The sequence below is a fragment of the Stegostoma tigrinum genome, chromosome 46 (assembly GCF_030684315.1).
Source record: "Stegostoma tigrinum isolate sSteTig4 chromosome 46, sSteTig4.hap1, whole genome shotgun sequence".
In the NCBI taxonomy this organism is placed as follows: Eukaryota; Metazoa; Chordata; class Chondrichthyes; order Orectolobiformes; family Stegostomatidae; genus Stegostoma; species Stegostoma tigrinum.
This window is the reverse complement of record NC_081399.1, coordinates 6655672-6673940: the sequence shown is the minus strand read 5'-3', so window position 1 is coordinate 6673940 and position 18269 is coordinate 6655672. Positions and strand designations below refer to the sequence as shown.

Genomic DNA, 18269 nt, shown 5'->3' with positions numbered 1-18269 from the left:
CTGATTAATAATCCCGGGTACAGTGGTGTAGTGTAATGTTACTGATTAATAATCCCGGGTACAGTAGTGTCGTGTAATGTTACTGATTAATAATCCCGGGTGCAGTTGTGTAGTGTAATGTTACTAATTAATAATCCCGGGAACAGTCGTGTAGGGTAATGTTACTGATTAATAATCCCAGGTACAGTAGTGAAGGGTAATGTTACTGATTAATAATCCCGGGTGCAGTAGTGAAGGGTAATGTTACTGATTAATAATCCCGGGTGCAGTAGTGAAGGGTAATGTTACTGATTAATAATTCCGGGTGCAGTAGTGAAGGATAATGTCACTGATTAATAATCCCGGGTGCAGTAGTGAAGGGTAATGTTACTGATTAATAATCCCGGGTCAGTAGTGAAGGGTAATGTTACTGATTAATAATCCTGGGTACAGTAATGTAGGGTAATGTTACTGGATTAATAATCTCAGGTACAGTAATGTAGTGTAATGTTACTGTTTAATAATCCTGGGTACAGTAATGTAGGATAATGTTACTGGATTAATAATCCCAGGTACAGTGGTTTAGGTACAGTGGTGTGGGGAAATGCTACTGGATTAATAATCCCGGGTACAGTAGTGTAGGGTAATGTTACTGATTAATAATCCCAGGTACAGTGATGTAGGGTAATGTTAGTGGATTAATAATCCCAGGTTCAGTAGTGTAGGGTAATATTACTGGATTAATAATCCGAGGTAAAGTGGTATAGGGTAATGTTACTGGATTAATAATTCTGGGTACAGTAGTGTAGGGTAATGTTACTGATTAATAATCTCAGGTACAGTAATGTAGGGTAATGTTACTGATTAATAATCCCAGGTACAGTGATGTAGGTAATGTTACTGGATTAATAATCCCAGGTACAGTGATGTAAAGTAATGTTACTGGATTAATAATCCCAGGTACAGTGTCGTAGGCTAATGTTACTGATTAATTATCCCGGGTGCAGTAGTGTAGGGTAATGTTACTGATTAATAATCCCGGGTGCAGTAGTGAAGGGTAATGTTACTGATTAATAATTCCGGGTGCAGTAGTGTGGGGTAATATTACTGATTAATAATCTCTGGTGCAGTGTCATAGGGTAATGTTACTGATTAATAATACCGGGTGCAGTAGTGAAGGGTAACGTTACTGATTAATAATTCCGGGTGCAGTAGTGTAGGGTAATGTTACTGATTAATAATTCCGGGTGCAGTAGTGTAGGGTAATATTACTGAATAATAATCCTGGGTACAGTAGTGTAGTGTAATGTTACTGATTAATAATGCTGGGTACAGTAGTGTTGTGTAATGTTACTAATTAATAATCCCGGGTCCAGTAGTGAAGGGTAATGTTACTGATTAATATTATCGGGTGCAGTAGTGTAGTGTAATGTTACTGATTAATAATCCCGGGTACAGTAGTGTAGTGTAATGTTACTGATTAATAATTCCGGGTGCAGTAGTGCAGGGTAACGTTACTGATTAATAATCCCGGGTACAGTAGTGTAGTGTAATGTTACTGATTAATAATCCCGGGTGCAGTAGTGAAGGGTAATGTTACTGATTAATAATCCCAGGTACAGTGGTGTAGTGTAATGTTACTGATTAATAATCCCGGGTACAGTAGTGTAGTGTAATGTTACTGATTAATAATTCCGGGTGCAGTAGTGCAGGGTAATGTTACTGATTAATAATCCCGGGTGCAGTTGTGTAGTGTAATGTTACTGATTAATAATCCCGGGTACAGTGGTGTAGTGTAATGTTACCGATTAATAATCCCGGGTACAGTAGTGTAGCGTAATGTTACTGATTAATAATCCCGGGTACAGTAGTGAAGGGTAATGTTACTGATTAATAATCCCGGGTGCAGTAGTGAAGGGTAATGTTACTGATGAATAATCCCGGGTACAGTAGTGTAGTGTAATGTTACTAATTAATAATCCCGGGTGCAGTAGTGTAGTGTAATGTTACTGATTAATAATCCCGGGTACAGTAGTGTAGGGTAATGTTACTGATTAATAATCCCGGGTACAGTAGTGTTGTGTAATGTTACTGATTAATAATCCCGGGTAAGTAGTGTAGTGTAATGTTACTGATTAATAATCCCGGGTACAGTAGTGTAGGGTTATGTTACTGATTAATAATCCTGGGTACAGTAGTGTAGTGTAATGTTACTGATTAATAATCCCGGGTGCAGTAGTGTAGTGTAATGTTACTGATTAATAATCCCGGGTACAGTGGTGTAGTGTAATGTTACTGATTAATAATCCCGGGTACAGTAGTGTCGTGTAATGTTACTGATTAATAATTCCGGGTGCAGTTGTGTAGTGTAATGTTACTAATTAATAATCCCGGGAACAGTCGTGTAGGGTAATGTTACTGATTAATAATCCCAGGTACAGTAGTGAAGGGTAATGTTACTGATTAATAATCCCGGGTGCAGTAGTGAAGGGTAATGTTACTGATTAATAATTCCGGGTGCAGTAGTGAAGGATAATGTCACTGATTAATAATCCCGGGTGCAGTAGTGAAGGGTAATGTTACTGATTAATAATCCCGGGTCAGTAGTGAAGGGTAATGTTACTGATTAATAATCCTGGGTACAGTAATGTAGGGTAATGTTACTGGATTAATAATCTCAGGTACAGTAATGTAGTGTAATGTTACTGTTTAATAATCCTGGGTACAGTAATGTAGGATAATGTTACTGGATTAATAATCCCAGGTACAGTGGTTTAGGTACAGTGGTGTGGGGAAATGCTACTGGATTAATAATCCCGGGTACAGTAGTGTAGGGTAATGTTACTGATTAATAATCCCAGGTACAGTGATGTAGGGTAATGTTAGTGGATTAATAATCCCAGGTTCAGTAGTGTAGGGTAATATTACTGGATTAATAATCCGAGGTAAAGTGGTATAGGGTAATGTTACTGGATTAATAATTCTGGGTACAGTAGTGTAGGGTAATGTTACTGATTAATAATCTCAGGTACAGTAATGTAGGGTAATGTTACTGATTAATAATCCCAGGTACAGTGATGTAGGTAATGTTACTGGATTAATAATCCCAGGTACAGTGATGTAAGGTAATGTTACTGGATTAATAATCCCAGGTACAGTGTCGTAGGCTAATGTTACTGATTAATTATCCCGGGTGCAGTAGTGTAGGGTAATGTTACTGATTAATAATCCCGGGTGCAGTAGTGAAGGGTAATGTTACTGATTAATAATTCCGGGTGCAGTAGTGTGGGGTAATATTACTGATTAATAATCTCTGGTGCAGTGTCATAGGGTAATGTTACTGATTAATAATACCGGGTGCAGTAGTGAAGGGTAACGTTACTGATTAATAATTCCGGGTGCAGTAGTGTAGGGTAATATTACTGAATAATAATCCCGGGTGCAGTAGTGAAGGGTAATGTTACTGATTAATAATCCAAGGTACAGTGTCGTAGGGTAATGTTACTGATTAATAATTCCGGGTGCAGTAGTGAAGGGTAATGTTACTGATTAATAATCCCAGGTACAGTGTCCTCGGGTAATGTTACTGATTAATATTATCGGGTGCAGTAGTGAAGGGTAATGTTACTGATTAATAATCCCGGGTGCAGTAGTGAAGGGTAATGTTACTGATTAATAATTCCGGGTGCAGTAGTGTGGGGTAATATTACTGAATAATAATCCCGGGTGCAGTAGTGAAGGGTAATGTTACTGATTAATAATCCCAGGTACAGTGTCCTCGGGTAATGTTACTGATTAATAATTCCGGGTGCAGTAGTGAAGGGTAATGTTACTGATTAATAATCCCAGGTGCAGTAGTGTAGGGTAATTTAACTGATTAATAATCCCAGGTACAGTGTCGTAGGGTAATGTTACTGATTATTAATAGCGTGTGCAGTAGTGAAGGGTCATGTTACTGATTAATAATCCCGGGTACAGTAGTGAAGGGTAATGTTACTGATTAATAATCCCGGGTACAGTAGCGTAGGGTAATGTTACTGATTAATAATTCCGGGTGCAGTAGTGTAGGGTAATGTTACTGATTAAAAATACCGGGTGCAGTAATCAAGGGTAATGTTACTGATTAATAATCCCAGGTACAGTGTCGTAGGGTAATGTTACTGATTAATAATTCCGGGTGCAGTGTCGTAGGGTAATGTTACTGATTAATAATCCCGGGTGCAGTAGTGAAGGGTAATGTTACTGATTAATAATCCCAGGTACAGTCTCGTAGGGTAATGTTACTGATTAATAATACCGGGTGCAGTAGTGAAGGGTAATGTTACTGATTAATAATCCCAGGTACAGTCTCGTAGGGTAATGTTACTGATTAATAATCCCGGGTGCAGTAGTGTAGGGTAATGTTACTGATTAATAATCCCGGGTGCAGTAGTGAAGGGTAATGTTACTGATTAATAATCCCGGGTGCAGTAGTGAAGGGTAATGTTACTGATTAATAATCCCGGGTGCAGTAGTGAAGGGTAATGTTACCAGGCTAATGATCCAAGTTGCATGTGTGTTTAGTTCTGTTACTTTTGAGTGTATCTTCTGCCTGACCTGCGTTGATGCTCCTGACTTGCTCCTTGAGCCCCCTGAATTGGTCTATCCATCTTTACTCTGTTGCCGAACGATTGGAAATATTTGCTCACTGCTCCCGGTTCCCTGGGGGCTCACAATCGACAGTGGGCATTAGAACGTGAATGGCCCACCCCGCACTGGCCTTGCAGAGCTAGGGGTCTGGCTTTCCCATGGTCACTGCTGTGTGCTTCCATTACCGTTCATGTTCCAAGTGAAGGTGTCTCGCAGCTTCTGTCCATCAATCTCCATATCCAACCGGATAGGCACCAGGAGCTCAGGCTGGGCGGCATTCTCATGGATAACTGCAGGATCGTGGTCATCGAAACTGCAGGCAGCGGAATTGAGAAAGGGAGAGTATGAGACAGAGAGTCAGTCAGAGAGGTAGATGCATCGAAATAGAGGGGAGATAGGGAAGGGGGGAAGTGGGAGGCAGAGAGAAAGAGATAGTTCGAGAGAGACAGAGAGGGAGAGAGACAGAGAGTGCGAGGGAGACAGGGAGTGAGCAGGAGATAGAGAGAGGGCAGGAGACAGGGAGAGAGAGAGAGAGAGAGAGAGAGAGAGAGAGAGAGAGAGAGAGAGAGAGAGAGAGAGGGTGAGAGACGGAGGGAGAGAGAGAGAGAGAGAGAGACAGAGAGAGGGCAAGAAGCAGAGAGAGAACGAGGGTGAGTGACAGAGAAAGGGAGGGAGGGAGACAGAGAGAGTGAGGGAGACAGGGAGCGAGCAGGAGAGAGAAAGAAAGAGAGAGTGGATGAGAAGGAGAGACAGAGAGAGAGGAAGAGAGAGGGGGGGAAAGGCAGAAAGATAAAAAAGAGGCAGACAGAGAGAGAGGGAGAAAGAGGGAGGAGCAAACAGAGAGAGAGAGAAAGACAGAGAGTAAGAGCATGGGAGAGGAGACTGAAGCAAAGGGTGACAGACAGAGAGCGAGACAGAGACAGGGGGAGGAGACTGTCCTTGCATGAATGTGGTACGAAGGCACCCAAATAAAACTGAAAATCCGGGGGTCAGACCCTGCTGATTCGTCATATACTGCAGAAAGGAAGATGTTTGCAGTTGTTGGAGGTCAATCATGTCAGGTCCAGGACATCTCTGCAGGAGTTCCTCAGGATAGTGTCCTTGGCCCAAACATCTTTAGCTGCTTCATCAGGAAATCAGAAATGAGGATGTTCACTGATCATTGCACAATATTCAGCACCATTTGCTACTGGGGCTTTTATTTCCTGAAACGTCAGAGGCTGAGGGGCGATTTTATAGGGGTTTATAAAATCATGAGGGGCATGGATAGGTAATTGACCAAGTTGTTTTCCCCAGGGTAGGGGAGTCAAAACTAGGTGAGAGGGACCAGAGGGGTAACTTTCTCACACAGAGGGTGGTGTGTGTAAGGAATGAGCCGCCAGAGGAAGTGGTGGGGGCTGGTACAGTTACAGCATTTAAAAGGCATCTGGATGGGGACATGGATAGGAAGACGTCAGAGGGATATGGGCTGAATGCTGGCAAATGGGACTAGGCCAGGTTAGGATATCTGCTTGGCATGGATGGCAGTCTACGTCCAAATGCAACAGGACCTGGGCAACATCCAGGCTTGGTGTGACAAGTGGAGAATAATGATCATGCCGCACAAAATGCCAGGCAATGACCTTCTCCAATGAGAGAGATTCTAACCACCATCCCTTGACGTTCCACAGCATTATAAACACTGAATTACAATCAATATCCAAGGATTTTGCACTTATCAGAAACTGAACTGGGCTAGCCACATAAGTACAGTGGCTACCAGAGCAGGTCAGAGACTAGGAATACTGCAGCAAATAACTCAGCACCTGACTCCCCAAAGCCTGTCCACATTAGTCAGGAGGGTGATGGAATACTCCCCACTTGCCCCTGGATGAGGGCAGCTCCAACAACACTCAAGGAGCTCGACACCATCCAGGACAAAGCAGCCCCCTCAGTTGATTAATGCCTCTCCAGGTGAGGTAATGGAGAGAAGGAAGGGAGAGATTACAGGGGAGTTCAGAGAGACAGTGAGAGTGAGTGTGGTGTGGAAAAGTAGGGAGAGAGACAGGAAGACAGATGAGAGAGCGACAGACAGAGGGAGGGGGAGCCAGAAAGAGAGTGGCACAGAGAGAGAAGTTGGAGATGGGTGGGTGGAGATGGGGGAGAAAGAGAGAGAGAGAGAGAGAGAGAGTTGGAGGCAGAAACAGGGATTCAGTAAAAGAGAAACACGAAGCAGCAAATAGGGACAGTTACAGTGCGAGATCAGACTGAACGATACAGAGTGGGAGAATGTGATAAATACAGACAGAGAAACACATTTAAGGTTTCAGCAAAGATCTGTAGCTCAGGTTTTGTTGTGAGGTTGTTGGACTTGCTGGCCGAGCTGGCTTGTTCTCGTTCAGACGTTTCGTCACCATGCTCGGTCACATCATCAGTGCAGCCGCCGATGAAGTGATGTTATCTTACTCCACTTGGAATTTATACTGTCTGCTCTGTCACGGTGAATAGTGTCACTTCTGGGTTTGATCCGAGTGGGTTTGTACATGGGGTGTAATTCTTAATGTTTGTCAATTGCATTACAGCAGAGAACCGTGCCTCTAGGAATTCCTGTGCATTTCTATGTTTGGCTTGGGCTATAGTTACTTTGTCCCAGTTAAACTGATGGTCTTCATTGTCCAAATGTACTGATATTAGGGAAGGTTTGTTGTGTCATTTTGCTGCTAGCTGATGTTTGTGTATTCTGATGACCAGTTTCCTTCCTGTCTGTCCGATGTATTATTTGCAGCAGTCATTTCATGGTATTTTGTCAACCATGGTTCTGCATGTTGTGGGAATGGGGTCTTTAGTCCTTGTGAGGATGCAAAGACTGCCACAAGCATTATATTGAACAGACAGGAGGGACATAGCCATCAAAATACATGAACATCAGCAAGCAGCAAAACAGCACAATGAACTTTTCTTAATACCAGTACGCACGGACAGTGAAGGCCATCAGTTTAACTGGGACAAGGTAACCATAGTAGCCCAAGCCAAACATAGAGACGCTCGGGAATTCCTAGAGGCATGTTTCTCCAACTGTAATGCAATCAACAAACGTGTCGAATTGGACCCCATATACAAACCCATATAGATCAAAACCAGAAATGACATGACTCACAAAAACGCACCAGACAGTATAAGTCCCAGTGGAGCAGAATAACATCGCCTCGTCAGAGGGTCCACTGACAATGTCACCTACCATGGTGACAAAACGTCTGAATGAGAACAAGCCAGCTCGGCGAGCAAGTCAACAGCCTCAGGGACACATATTACCCACTGAGGCTGAGATGAGGTCAGCCCATCGTCATATTGAATGGCAGAGCAGACTGAAAGGGCCGATGGTCTACTCCTGCTCCTAGTTATTACATTCTTAACATAACTCAGAATTCCCAATTCACAGTTTCTCCATCTTGACAACAGCAGAGAACTTTTGTCACACAAGTTACGTTTGCGCACGTCATCCGTGTCTCTCCCCTTCACGGCTCATCCCTCCCCTGTACGTCACACTCCACTTACTGTCTGCAAACTCCTGCCAACCGCCATCTCACCCACTCACTGACCATTAAGTGGTAGCACCAGAACACTCTGCCACTTGGGGTGCAGTCTGGGGATGAGTGTGTCGACAGGGGCTGATTATGGGAGGCAGAAGAGTGAGGGGCGAGTGATGCAGAGTGGGGAGAGAAAGGTGACAGTGGAGGTGGATGAAGTAGAAGGGAAGGGCAATTCCAGATTCAGAATCATAGAATCCCTACGGTGTGGAAACAGGCCCTTCAGCCCAATAAGTCTACACCGAGCCTCAAAGCATCCCACCCAGACTCACCCCACTATAACCTACCTAATTTACACATCCCTGGACTCTATGGGCAATTTAGCATGGCCAATCCACCTACCATGCGTATTTTTGGACCGTGGGAGGAAACCGGAGCACCTAGAGGAGGCACACAGAGACGCAGGCAAACTCCACACAGATGGTCATCCAAGGGTGGAATCGAACCTGGATCCCTTCCACTACGAGGCAGCAGCACTCACCACTGAGCCACCGTACTTGTCTGCACATGGTCTGTATTCCTCTACACCCTGACTGTTCACATGACTTTCTACTTGCTTCTTAAATGTTGCTATCATATCTGCTTCCACCACCTCCTCCGGTAGCACATACTAAACACCTATGTGAAACAATTGCCTCATACATCTCCTTTAAACGTTCCCCATTTCACCTTAAACCTATGCCCCTCAGCATTTGGCATTTCCACGCTGGGAAACAGACCTTGACTATCCTGCCCTAACCTGTGCTTCTCATAATTTTATATTTGGCTATTAGGTTGTCCCTCACTCGAGTGAAAACAATCCAACTCTGTCCAAAATCTCACCACAAACATCTCCCAATATCTAATACACCCCAATCCAGGCAAACATCCCGGTAGATGTCTTTTTCAACCTCTCCAAAGTCTCCACATCCTTCCTGTGGTGTGGTGACTAGAGCCACAAGCAATGCTCCAAATCTGGCTGAACTAAAGTTTTATAATCTATAACATGACTTGCCGACCTTTATGCTTAATGTTCTGACTGATGAAGGTGAGCACACCATGAGCCACTTCAACATTTTATCGACTTGTGTTGCCACTTTCAGTTCATCAGAGCAAATACACTACAGGACATGCTCCTCTTTATCGCTTCTCCTTCATCAATAATGCACAGGGCAACATGGTTTATTTTCTGGAAGTGAGTCTCAATAGACATGGTGTGGCGTTCCCTCAGCACTGACCCTCCGACAGTGCCCACTCCCTCAGCACTGACCCTCTGACAGTGCCCACGGCCTCAGCACTGACCCTCCAACAGTGCCCGCTCCCTCAACACTGACCCTCCGACAGTGCCCGCTCCCTCAGCACTGACCCTCCGACAGTGCCTGCTCCCTCAGCACTGACCGTCCGAGAGTGTCCGCTCCCTCAGCACTGACCCTCCGACAGTGCCTGCTCCCTCAGCACTGACCCTCCGACAGTGCCCACGGCCTCAGCACTGACCCTCCAACAGTGCCCGCTCCCTCAACACTGACCCTCCGACAGTGCCCACGGCCTCAGCACTGACCCTCCGACAGTGCCCACTCCCTCAGCACTGACCCTCCAAAATTGCGGCGCTCCCTCAGCACTGACCCTCTGACAGTGCCCACTCCCTCAGCACTGACCCTCCGACAGTGCCCACTCCCTCAGCACTGACCCTCCCACTCCCTCAGCACTGACCCTCCAACAGTGCCCACTACCTCAGCGCTGACCCCTGACAGTGCCTGCTCCCTCACCGCTGACCCTCTGACAGTGCCAGCACCCTCGGCACTGGCCCACCGATAGTGCCCACTCGCTCAGCCCTGACCCTTCGACAGTGCCCACCCCCTCAGCACTGACCCACCGACAGTGCCCACTCCCTCAGCACTGACCCTCCGACAGTGCACGCTCCCTCAGCCCTGACCCTCTGACAGTGCAGCGCTCCCCAGCACTGACCCTGCGACAGTGCCCACTCCCTCAGCACTGACCCTCCGACAGTGCCCACTCCCACAGCAGTGACCCTACGACAGTGCCCGCTCCCTCAGCACTGACCTTACGACAGTGCCCGCTCCAGAAACACTGACCCTCCGACGGTGCCCACTCTCTCAGCGCTAACCCTCCGACAGTGCCCGCTCCCTCAGCACTGACCCTCCGACAGTGCCCACTCCCTCAGCACTGACCCTCCGACAGTGCGGCGATCTCTTAGCAATGACCCTATGTCAGTGCCCAGTCCCTCAGCACTGACCCTCCGACAGTGCCCGCTCCCTCAGCACTGACCCTCCGACAGTGCGGCGATCTCTTAGCAATGACCGTATGTCAGTGTCCCTTCCATACTACCTGCTGTTACTTGCTGTCTGGGCATCGACCTGCTGAACTCACCATAGGGGGAAAACCCTCTTCTTGTCCCGGCCCATGCGGTTTCTGTTGATGGAGGTTGAACAGGGCACTGCGTCCAGGTGGTGCGAGCTGTTCGGTAGGGTGGGCACCCATTGGTTACTTCGCTTCGACTTTGGTTCCCTGCAATGAACAGTGGAGAAAGGATTGAGAGTGAGAGGCAGGCAGAGGGAGACTGATGGAAAGAGGGAATGAGTGAAAGAGAAAAAGAGAAACCCAGACAGAGAGAGAGAGAAATAGATACAGAGATACTGATAGAAACATCTGTGGCAGGGAAACCTCTGGATATAACAGCGAAGGAGAAACTTGATCTCCATTTAGAGGGGCAAGGTTTGATCAGCGATAGTCAGCATGGCGTTGTCAGAGGGCAGTTGTGGTGGCTCAGTGGCCAGCCCTGCTGCCTTGCAGCCCTGGGGACCCGGGTTCGATTCCACCCTCGGGCGGCTGTCTGTGTGGAGTTTGCACATTCGCCCCTTGTCTGTGTGGGTTTCCTCCACAGTCCAAAGATGTGTGGGTTACGGTGGGTTGGCCGTGCTAAATTGTCCCATCGTGCCCAGGGATGTGCGGGTTAGGGTGGGTTGGCCGTGCTAAATTGTCCCATAGTGTCCAGGGATGTGCGGGTTAGGGTGGGTTGGCCGTGCTAAATTGTCCCATAGTGTCCAGAGATGTGCGGGTTAGGGTGGGTTGGCCGTGCTAAATTGTCCCATCGTGCCCAGGGATGTGCGGGTTAGGGTGGGTTGGCCGTGCTAAATTGTCCCGTAGTGCCCAGGGATGTGCTGGTTAGGGTGGGTTGGCCGTGCTAAATTGTCCCATCGTGCCCAGGGATGTGCGGGTTAGGGTGGGTTGGCCGTGCTAAATTGTCCCATAGTGTCCAGAGATGTGCGGGTTAGGGTGGGTTGGCCGTGCTAAATTGTCCCATCGTGCCCAGGGATGTGCGGGTTAGGGTGGGTTGGCCGTGCTAAATTGTCCCGTAGTGCCCAGGGATGTGCTGGTTAGGGTGGGTTGGCCGTGCTAAATTGTCCCATCGTGCCCAGGGATGTGCGGGTTAGGGTGGGTTGGCCGTGCTAAATTGTCCCGTAGTGCCCAGGGATGTGCAGGTTAGGGTGGGTTGGCCGTGCTAAATTGTCCCATAGTGCCCAGGGATGTGCGGGTTAGGGTGGGTTAGCCGTGCTAAATTGCCCCATAGTGCCCAGGGATGTGCGGGTTAGGGTGGATTGGCCGTGCTAAATTGTCCCATAGTGCCCAGGGATGTGCAGGTTAGGGTGGGTTGGCCATGCTAAATTGTCCCATAGTGCCCAGGGATGTGCGGGTTAGGGTGGGTTGGCCATGCTAAATTGTCCCATAGTGCCCAGGGATGTGCGGGTTAGGGTGGGTTGGCCATGCTAAATTGTCCCATAGTGCCCAGGGATGTGCAGGTTAGGGTGGGTTGGCCGTGCTAAATTGTCCCGTAGTGTCCAGGGATGTGCAGGTTAGGGTGGATTGGCCGTGCTAAATTGTCCCATAGTGCCCAGGGATGTGCAGGTTAGGGTGGATTGGCTGTGCTAAATTGTCCCGTAGTGCCCAGGGATGTGTGGGTTAGGGTGGGTTGGCCGTGCTAAATTGTCCCGTAGTGCCCAGGGATGTGCGGGTTAGGGTGGGTTGGCCGTGCTAAATTGTCCCATAGTGCCCAGGGATGTGCAGGTTAGGGTGGGTTGGCCGTGCTAAATTGTCCCGTAGTGCCCAGGGATGTGCGGGTTAGGGTGGGTTGGCCGTGCTAAATTGTCCCGTAGTGCCCAGGGATGTGCGGGTTAGGGTGGATTGGCCGTGCTAAATTGTCCCGTAGTGCCCAGGGATGTGCAGGTTAGGGTGGGTTGGCCGTGCTAAATTGTCCCATAGTGCCCAGGGATGTGTGGGTTAGGGTGGATTGGCCGTGCTAAATTGTCTCATAGTGCCCAGGGATGTGAGGGTTAGGGTGGGTTGGCCGTGCTAAATTGTCCCGTAGTGCCCAGGGATGTGCAGGTTAGGGTGGATTGGCCGTGCTAAATTGTTCCATAGTGCCCAGGGATGTGCGGGTTAGGGTGGATTGGCCATGCTAAATTGTCCCGTAGTGCCCAGGGATGTGCAGGTTAGGGTGGGTTGGCCGTGCTAAATTGTCCCGTAGTGCCCAGGGATGTGCGGGTTAGGGTGGATTGGCCATGCTAAATTGTCCCATAGTGCCCAGGGATGTGCGGGTTAGGGTGGATTGGCCATGCTAAATTGTCCCATAGTGCCCAGGGATGTGCAGGTTAGGGTGGGTTGGCCGTGCTAAATTGTCCCGTAGTGCCCAGGGATGTGCGGGTTAGGGTGGATTGGCCGTGCTAAATTGTCTCGTAGTACCCAGGGATGTGCGGGTTAGGGTGGATTGGCCGTGCTAAATTGTCCCGTAGTGTCCAGGGATGTGCGGGTTAGGGTGGATTGGCAGTGCTAAATTGTCCCGTAGTGCCCACGGATGTGCAGGTTAGGGTGGATTGGCCGTGCTAAATTGTCCCATAGTGCCCAGGGATGTGCGGGTTAGGGTGGATTGGCCGCACTAAATTGATCTGAAATGTCCAGGGAAGTGGAGGCTGGGAGAACTGGATGTGGGATGTGCAGAATTACAGGGATGCTGTTGGCCTGGGTGGGATGCTGTTTGGGGGGGTGTGCAGTATGGGCATGATGGACTGAAAGGCCTACTTCTGCACTAGAAGGATTCTAAGTGTTTGGACGAGGTTTGGGCAGTTAATGTCATCGATATGGATTTTAGCAAGGCTTTTGACAAGGGCCCACATGGGAAACCGATAAAGGAGGGAAATCGTTCATGCTTCCCAGGGTAACTTGGCAAGATGGATCCAAGTTTGACATTGTGACGGGGAACAGAGGGTGGTGATGGAAAGCTGTGTAAGTGGATTCCCTGTGGTGTCCCATAGGGATCAGGGCTGGGCTTCTTATTATTAGAGATCTTCATCAATGATGTCGATGAGAATTGGATGGGGGTTGATGAGTAAGTTTGTGGATGCTACAAAGATCTTCCGAGTAGTGAGGAGGACCTAAGACATAGACAGATTGGTCAGATGGGCAGATGGTGAGATGATGGGAGAAGGAACAAGGCAATGAATGGCAGGATATTAGAAATCTCAGAGGAATAGAGTGATCCGGGGTTGTTTGTCCACAGATTCCTGAAGGGATAGGTCAATCAGATAGTCAGAAAGGGGACTTCTCTATCAGTAGTGGCACAGATTCTAGGAGCATGTGGTTATCTTGGAACTGTAAAGGACTTGGATTAGGTCTCTTCTACACTGAAACACAGAGACAGAGAAAGAGAGAGGGAAATGGGGAGAAAAAACATTGAGATACACTGCCGGAGGGAGAGAGTGAGAACTAGAGTGAGAGAGAGAGAGGGAGAGAAAGAGAGAGATGGACAGAGTGAGAAAGGAATAGCGCGATGCAGGCAGAGAGGGGCAGAGATGGAGATAGAGATGGAGAGAGAGGAAGAGAGATGGTGGGACAGAGAGAGACAAACGGACAGACAGAAACAGAGAAATAAAGCAATAGAGATGGGCAGCAAGAGAGAGATGGAGGGAGAGACTGAGATAGACATACAGTCGGAACAAAAGAGCGAAATGAAGATGGTCACAGAGAGGGAGAAAAGCGAAGACACCAGAGAGAACGAGAAAGATAAAAAGATGGAGAGAGGCAGGGTAGAATGTGATAGAGAGAGTGAGAGAGAAGAAGGCAGAGAGAGGGCGACAGATAGAGGGAGAGACTGATAGTGAGATAAATGTAGAGTGAGAAGGAAAAGGAAGGAACACTAGAAAAATGGACAGAGAGCAAGAGATGGGAGGAGAGAATGCAAGAGAGAGAGAGATAGAGAGAGATGGTGAGAGAGAGATGCAGGGAGAAGACAGAGAGAGAGAGAGATAGAGAAACAAAGAGAGGGAGATAAAGAGATGGAAAGAGAGAGAGATAAAGACAGAAAGAGAGATGAATCCCAGTCTATAGCCTGACAAACCCTCAAACAGTTTTATACAAAAGAGAAGTACAGCACAGGAACAGGCCCTTCAGCCCTCTAAGCCTGTGCCGCTCATCATGACCTGAGTAAACTAAAAAACACACTCTCTGCCCTTATTCAGTCTTTATCCCTCTATTCCCTCCATATTCAGGTCACCATCCAGGTGCATCTTAAATGTTGCCAATGTGCCCGCTTCCACCACCTCGTCTGGCAGTACATTCCAGGCTCCTACCACTTTCTGCATGAAAAACATCCCTCACACATCTCCTTTAAACATTCCCCCTCTCCCTTTGAATGTGTGCCCCCTTGTAATTGAAACTTCAACCCTGGGAAAAAGCCTCTTACTATCCACCCTATCTGTGCCTCTCATAATTTTGTAGATGCTCTGTCAGGTCTCCTCTCAGCTGATGTCTTTTGAGTGAAAAAATTCCTAGTCTTTTTCGCCCTTCCTCGTAGCCAATGCTCTCGAGATCTGATGAACCTTCTCTGCACTCTCTCCAAAATTTCCACGTCCTTCTGGTGGTGTGGTGATCAAAACTGTGCACAATACTCCAAGCGCAGCCTAACAAGGGTTTTATATCGCTGCAGCATCGTTTGCCAACTCTCACCTTGTACTCCATGCCCCAGGTGATGAAGGCAAGTATGCCATATGTCTCCTGAATCACTTTAGCCCCTTGCGCTGCATCTGTTAGGGAACGGTGGACCTGCATCCATCTATACGTTAATGTTCCTGAGGGTTCTGTCATTAACAGTATGATTCACACTTAAACTTGATCCTCCAAAATGCATCGCCTCATATTTGTCTGAATTAAACTCCATCTGCCATTTCTGTGGCCAGGTCACCAATCTATCCGTATCCTGTAGCATCCTTTCACAATTTTCGGCATGATTAGCAACTCCACTAATCTTTGTGTCATCTGCAAACTTACGAATTAGACCACCCTTATGTACTTCCAGGTCATTTACACATATATATATTACAAACAACAGAGGATCTGAGATTGATCACTGTGGAACACTGCTAGTTATCAGTCTCCATGCTTAAAAAGACCCTCCACCTCTACCCTCCATGACCAGAGACAGTAGGAACTGCAGATGCTGGAGAATCTGAGATAACCAGGTGTAGAGCTGGATGAACACAGCAGGCCAAGCAGCATCATAGGAGCAGGAGAGCTGACGTTTCGGGCCTAGACCCTTCTTCAGAAAATGGTCTAGGCTAGAAACATCAGCTTTCCTGCTCCTCCGATGCTGTTTGGCCTGCTGTGTTCATCCAGCTCTACACCTGGTTATCTCAGATTCTTGTATCCATCATGCCAGCCCACCAGGAATCCCATTCCAATCTGCACTACAATGGGATTGGCTCTCAACCGTTAAAACTCCAGCGAGTCGGCAGATCCCGTCCACTCCCTCTTTCCCCTTCATCTTGAATCTTGGCCTGAAAGCATTTCTGACCCACACTGCCGTGGGGTGGACATGGATTTGAACTCTGTGCTGATCGTAGCGAGCTGGTCCACCCCGACATCCAACCAGCAAAACGCCCCCACTAACACCAAACCAGCCACCACTCTCCCCATCACCAATATCTCCAACCAACGTCAAACATTTTGAGAGAGTGTTTGTTGCCTGGAAATGTTGCAGGGGGGTAGCAGGTACAATTAACGCATTCACTAGATGATCACTTGGATAGTGGGTGTTCCTGGATAAGGGGGAATTGGCATGAGGTGATAGAACCAAGATGGGCTGAACGGCTTCCTTCGGCACAGTGGCAATTCTGAGCCTGTTGTAGGCTGGAGCAGTGGGCAGCGAGGGGTGGAAGCTCTGAGGTTCTCGCCATTGTAGCAAGAATCTCTCTCTCTCTCTCTCACTGCCGCCTCCCACTGGCATGACTCACAAATCGTTACTTCACGGTGATATCAATGCGCCATCCCAGGGGCCTGGTGGGTCCTGGCGTGGGATGTGAACCTGGAGCCACTGGCTGAGAGGAAGGAGGCTATTCACGGTCCTCTTAGGACACGGCCCTTCATTGAAGACGGTGAAAAGGAGAAGCCCCCTAACCTCAGTTTTAAGTCAACTGACTCAACCAAAACCCACAAAGTAGATGTTTTTACCGAAGGTACGTTGGAGGCTCAGTGCTGATAGAGACGGCCTTGTACTTTTCATCGTTGCCTTCCAGGATCTCTTCCACCTCTGTTGCACGTAACAGGGTAACGTTAGTGGCCAGGGTTGTGTAGCCATGATCTAAAGAGACATGCAAAGGCATACATCTTGGTTATTCAGTTTCCTCAGTTACATGCGCCATGCAACACCAGGGTGAGGTGGACACACGATGAAGGTGCTGGGTGTGGCTCAGTGTTAGCTCTGCAAACTCTGTGTTTCTCTGTATCAGCTCCTGTAGAGACTGCGGGTGTGTGAGTGTGAGTGTGACAGTAAGAGAGTGAGTGTGACTGTGTGAGTATGAGAGTGTGACTGTGTGAGTGTGAGAGAGAGAGAGAGAGAGCATGTGAGCATGTGAGAGTGAATGTGAGAATGAGTGCGTGTGAGAGTGAATGAGTGTGTGTGTGTGTGTGTGTGAGAGAGTGTGTGAGTGCGAGCATGTGAGAGTGAGTGTGTGTGTGAGTGACAGAGTGTGAGGGTGTGAGTGTGAGAATGTGACAGTGAGAGTGTGTGTGAGCTTGGGAGAGTGTGAGCATGAGAGAGTGTGCACGTGCATGTGTGTGTGTGAGATTGAGAGTGTGTGTTGTATGTGTGCGTGCATGTGCGTGCGAGAGAGTGTGTGAGTGTGTATGTTTGTGTGTGTGTGTGTGTGTGTGTGTGTGTGTGTGTGTGTGTGTGTGTGTGTGTGTGTGTGTGTGTGTGTGTGTGTGAGTGAGACTCCAGGTCTGTATATGAACTGGATTTTGACGTACCCACCTGCTGACATCTGTAGCATTTAAATGAATCAGGCTGGATGACTAGTCCAGTCCTCTGGATCACTGAGTGATTTTATCACAGTGCTATCGTTCCCTGTGACTCAGTGTGATTGTACTTGTGAACGTCAGTCTGAATGTTTCACCATGTGCCCATTTCAGTGAGTGTGTAAAAAGAATAGTAACGGCAGTAGGACATTTGGCCCCTCAAACCTATCCCATCATTCAACAAGATCATGTATGATCTGCCCCAGGCCTCAGATTCTCTTTCAGCCGCTCGTGGGCTTCAATTCCCTGTTGTTTTAAAACTCTACTGACCTCTTCTTAACTTCAGCAGTTCCTGGATGCCTGAGTCGTCCCTCAGGATTGGAAAACAAACAGTCCACTTGTTAAGGAGGGCTCAACAGGAAATTATAGGCCAGTTGGCCTGACATCTGTGATGGGGGAATTTACTGAAATTTATAATCGAGAACACCTCGAAAATTTCCAGTTCCTCAGGGAGAGCCAGTGATGGGTAGGTCATGCCTGAAGATCTCATTGAAATTTTTGAAGGTGGTGCCTGAAGAGGTCCGAACAGGTGCATGAGGGTAAAGCAGATGATGTGGTGTACATGTATTTCAGAAAAGCATTTGATAAGGTTCCCCACGGTAAGCTATTGCAGAAAATACAGAGGCATGGGATTGAGGGTGATTTAGTGGTTTGGATCAGAAATTGGCTCGCTGTAAGAAGACAGAGGGTGGTTGATGGGAACTGGAGTTCAGTTACGTGCGGTGTACCGCAAGGATCTGTTCTGGGGCCACT

The 18269-nt window shown here is 47.8% G+C and overlaps 1 protein-coding gene across 3 annotated transcripts in view; it reads right to left on the bottom strand.

Annotated features, from left to right (window-relative positions):
* The window catches only part of LOC125449538 (SWI/SNF-related matrix-associated actin-dependent regulator of chromatin subfamily B member 1-like), a 42949-nt gene that overhangs the window by 10540 nt on the left and 14140 nt on the right, over nt 1-18269 (bottom strand). For all 3 annotated transcript variants that reach the window (XM_059642727.1, XM_059642726.1, XM_059642728.1), the window contains exons 3-5: nt 16671-16800; nt 10542-10679; nt 4794-4921 (exon numbers count right to left, since the gene is read on the bottom strand). In XM_059642727.1, the coding sequence (XP_059498710.1) occupies nt 4794-4921; nt 10542-10679; nt 16671-16800 (396 nt within the window). The remainder of the gene's footprint in view (nt 1-4793; nt 4922-10541; nt 10680-16670; nt 16801-18269) is intronic.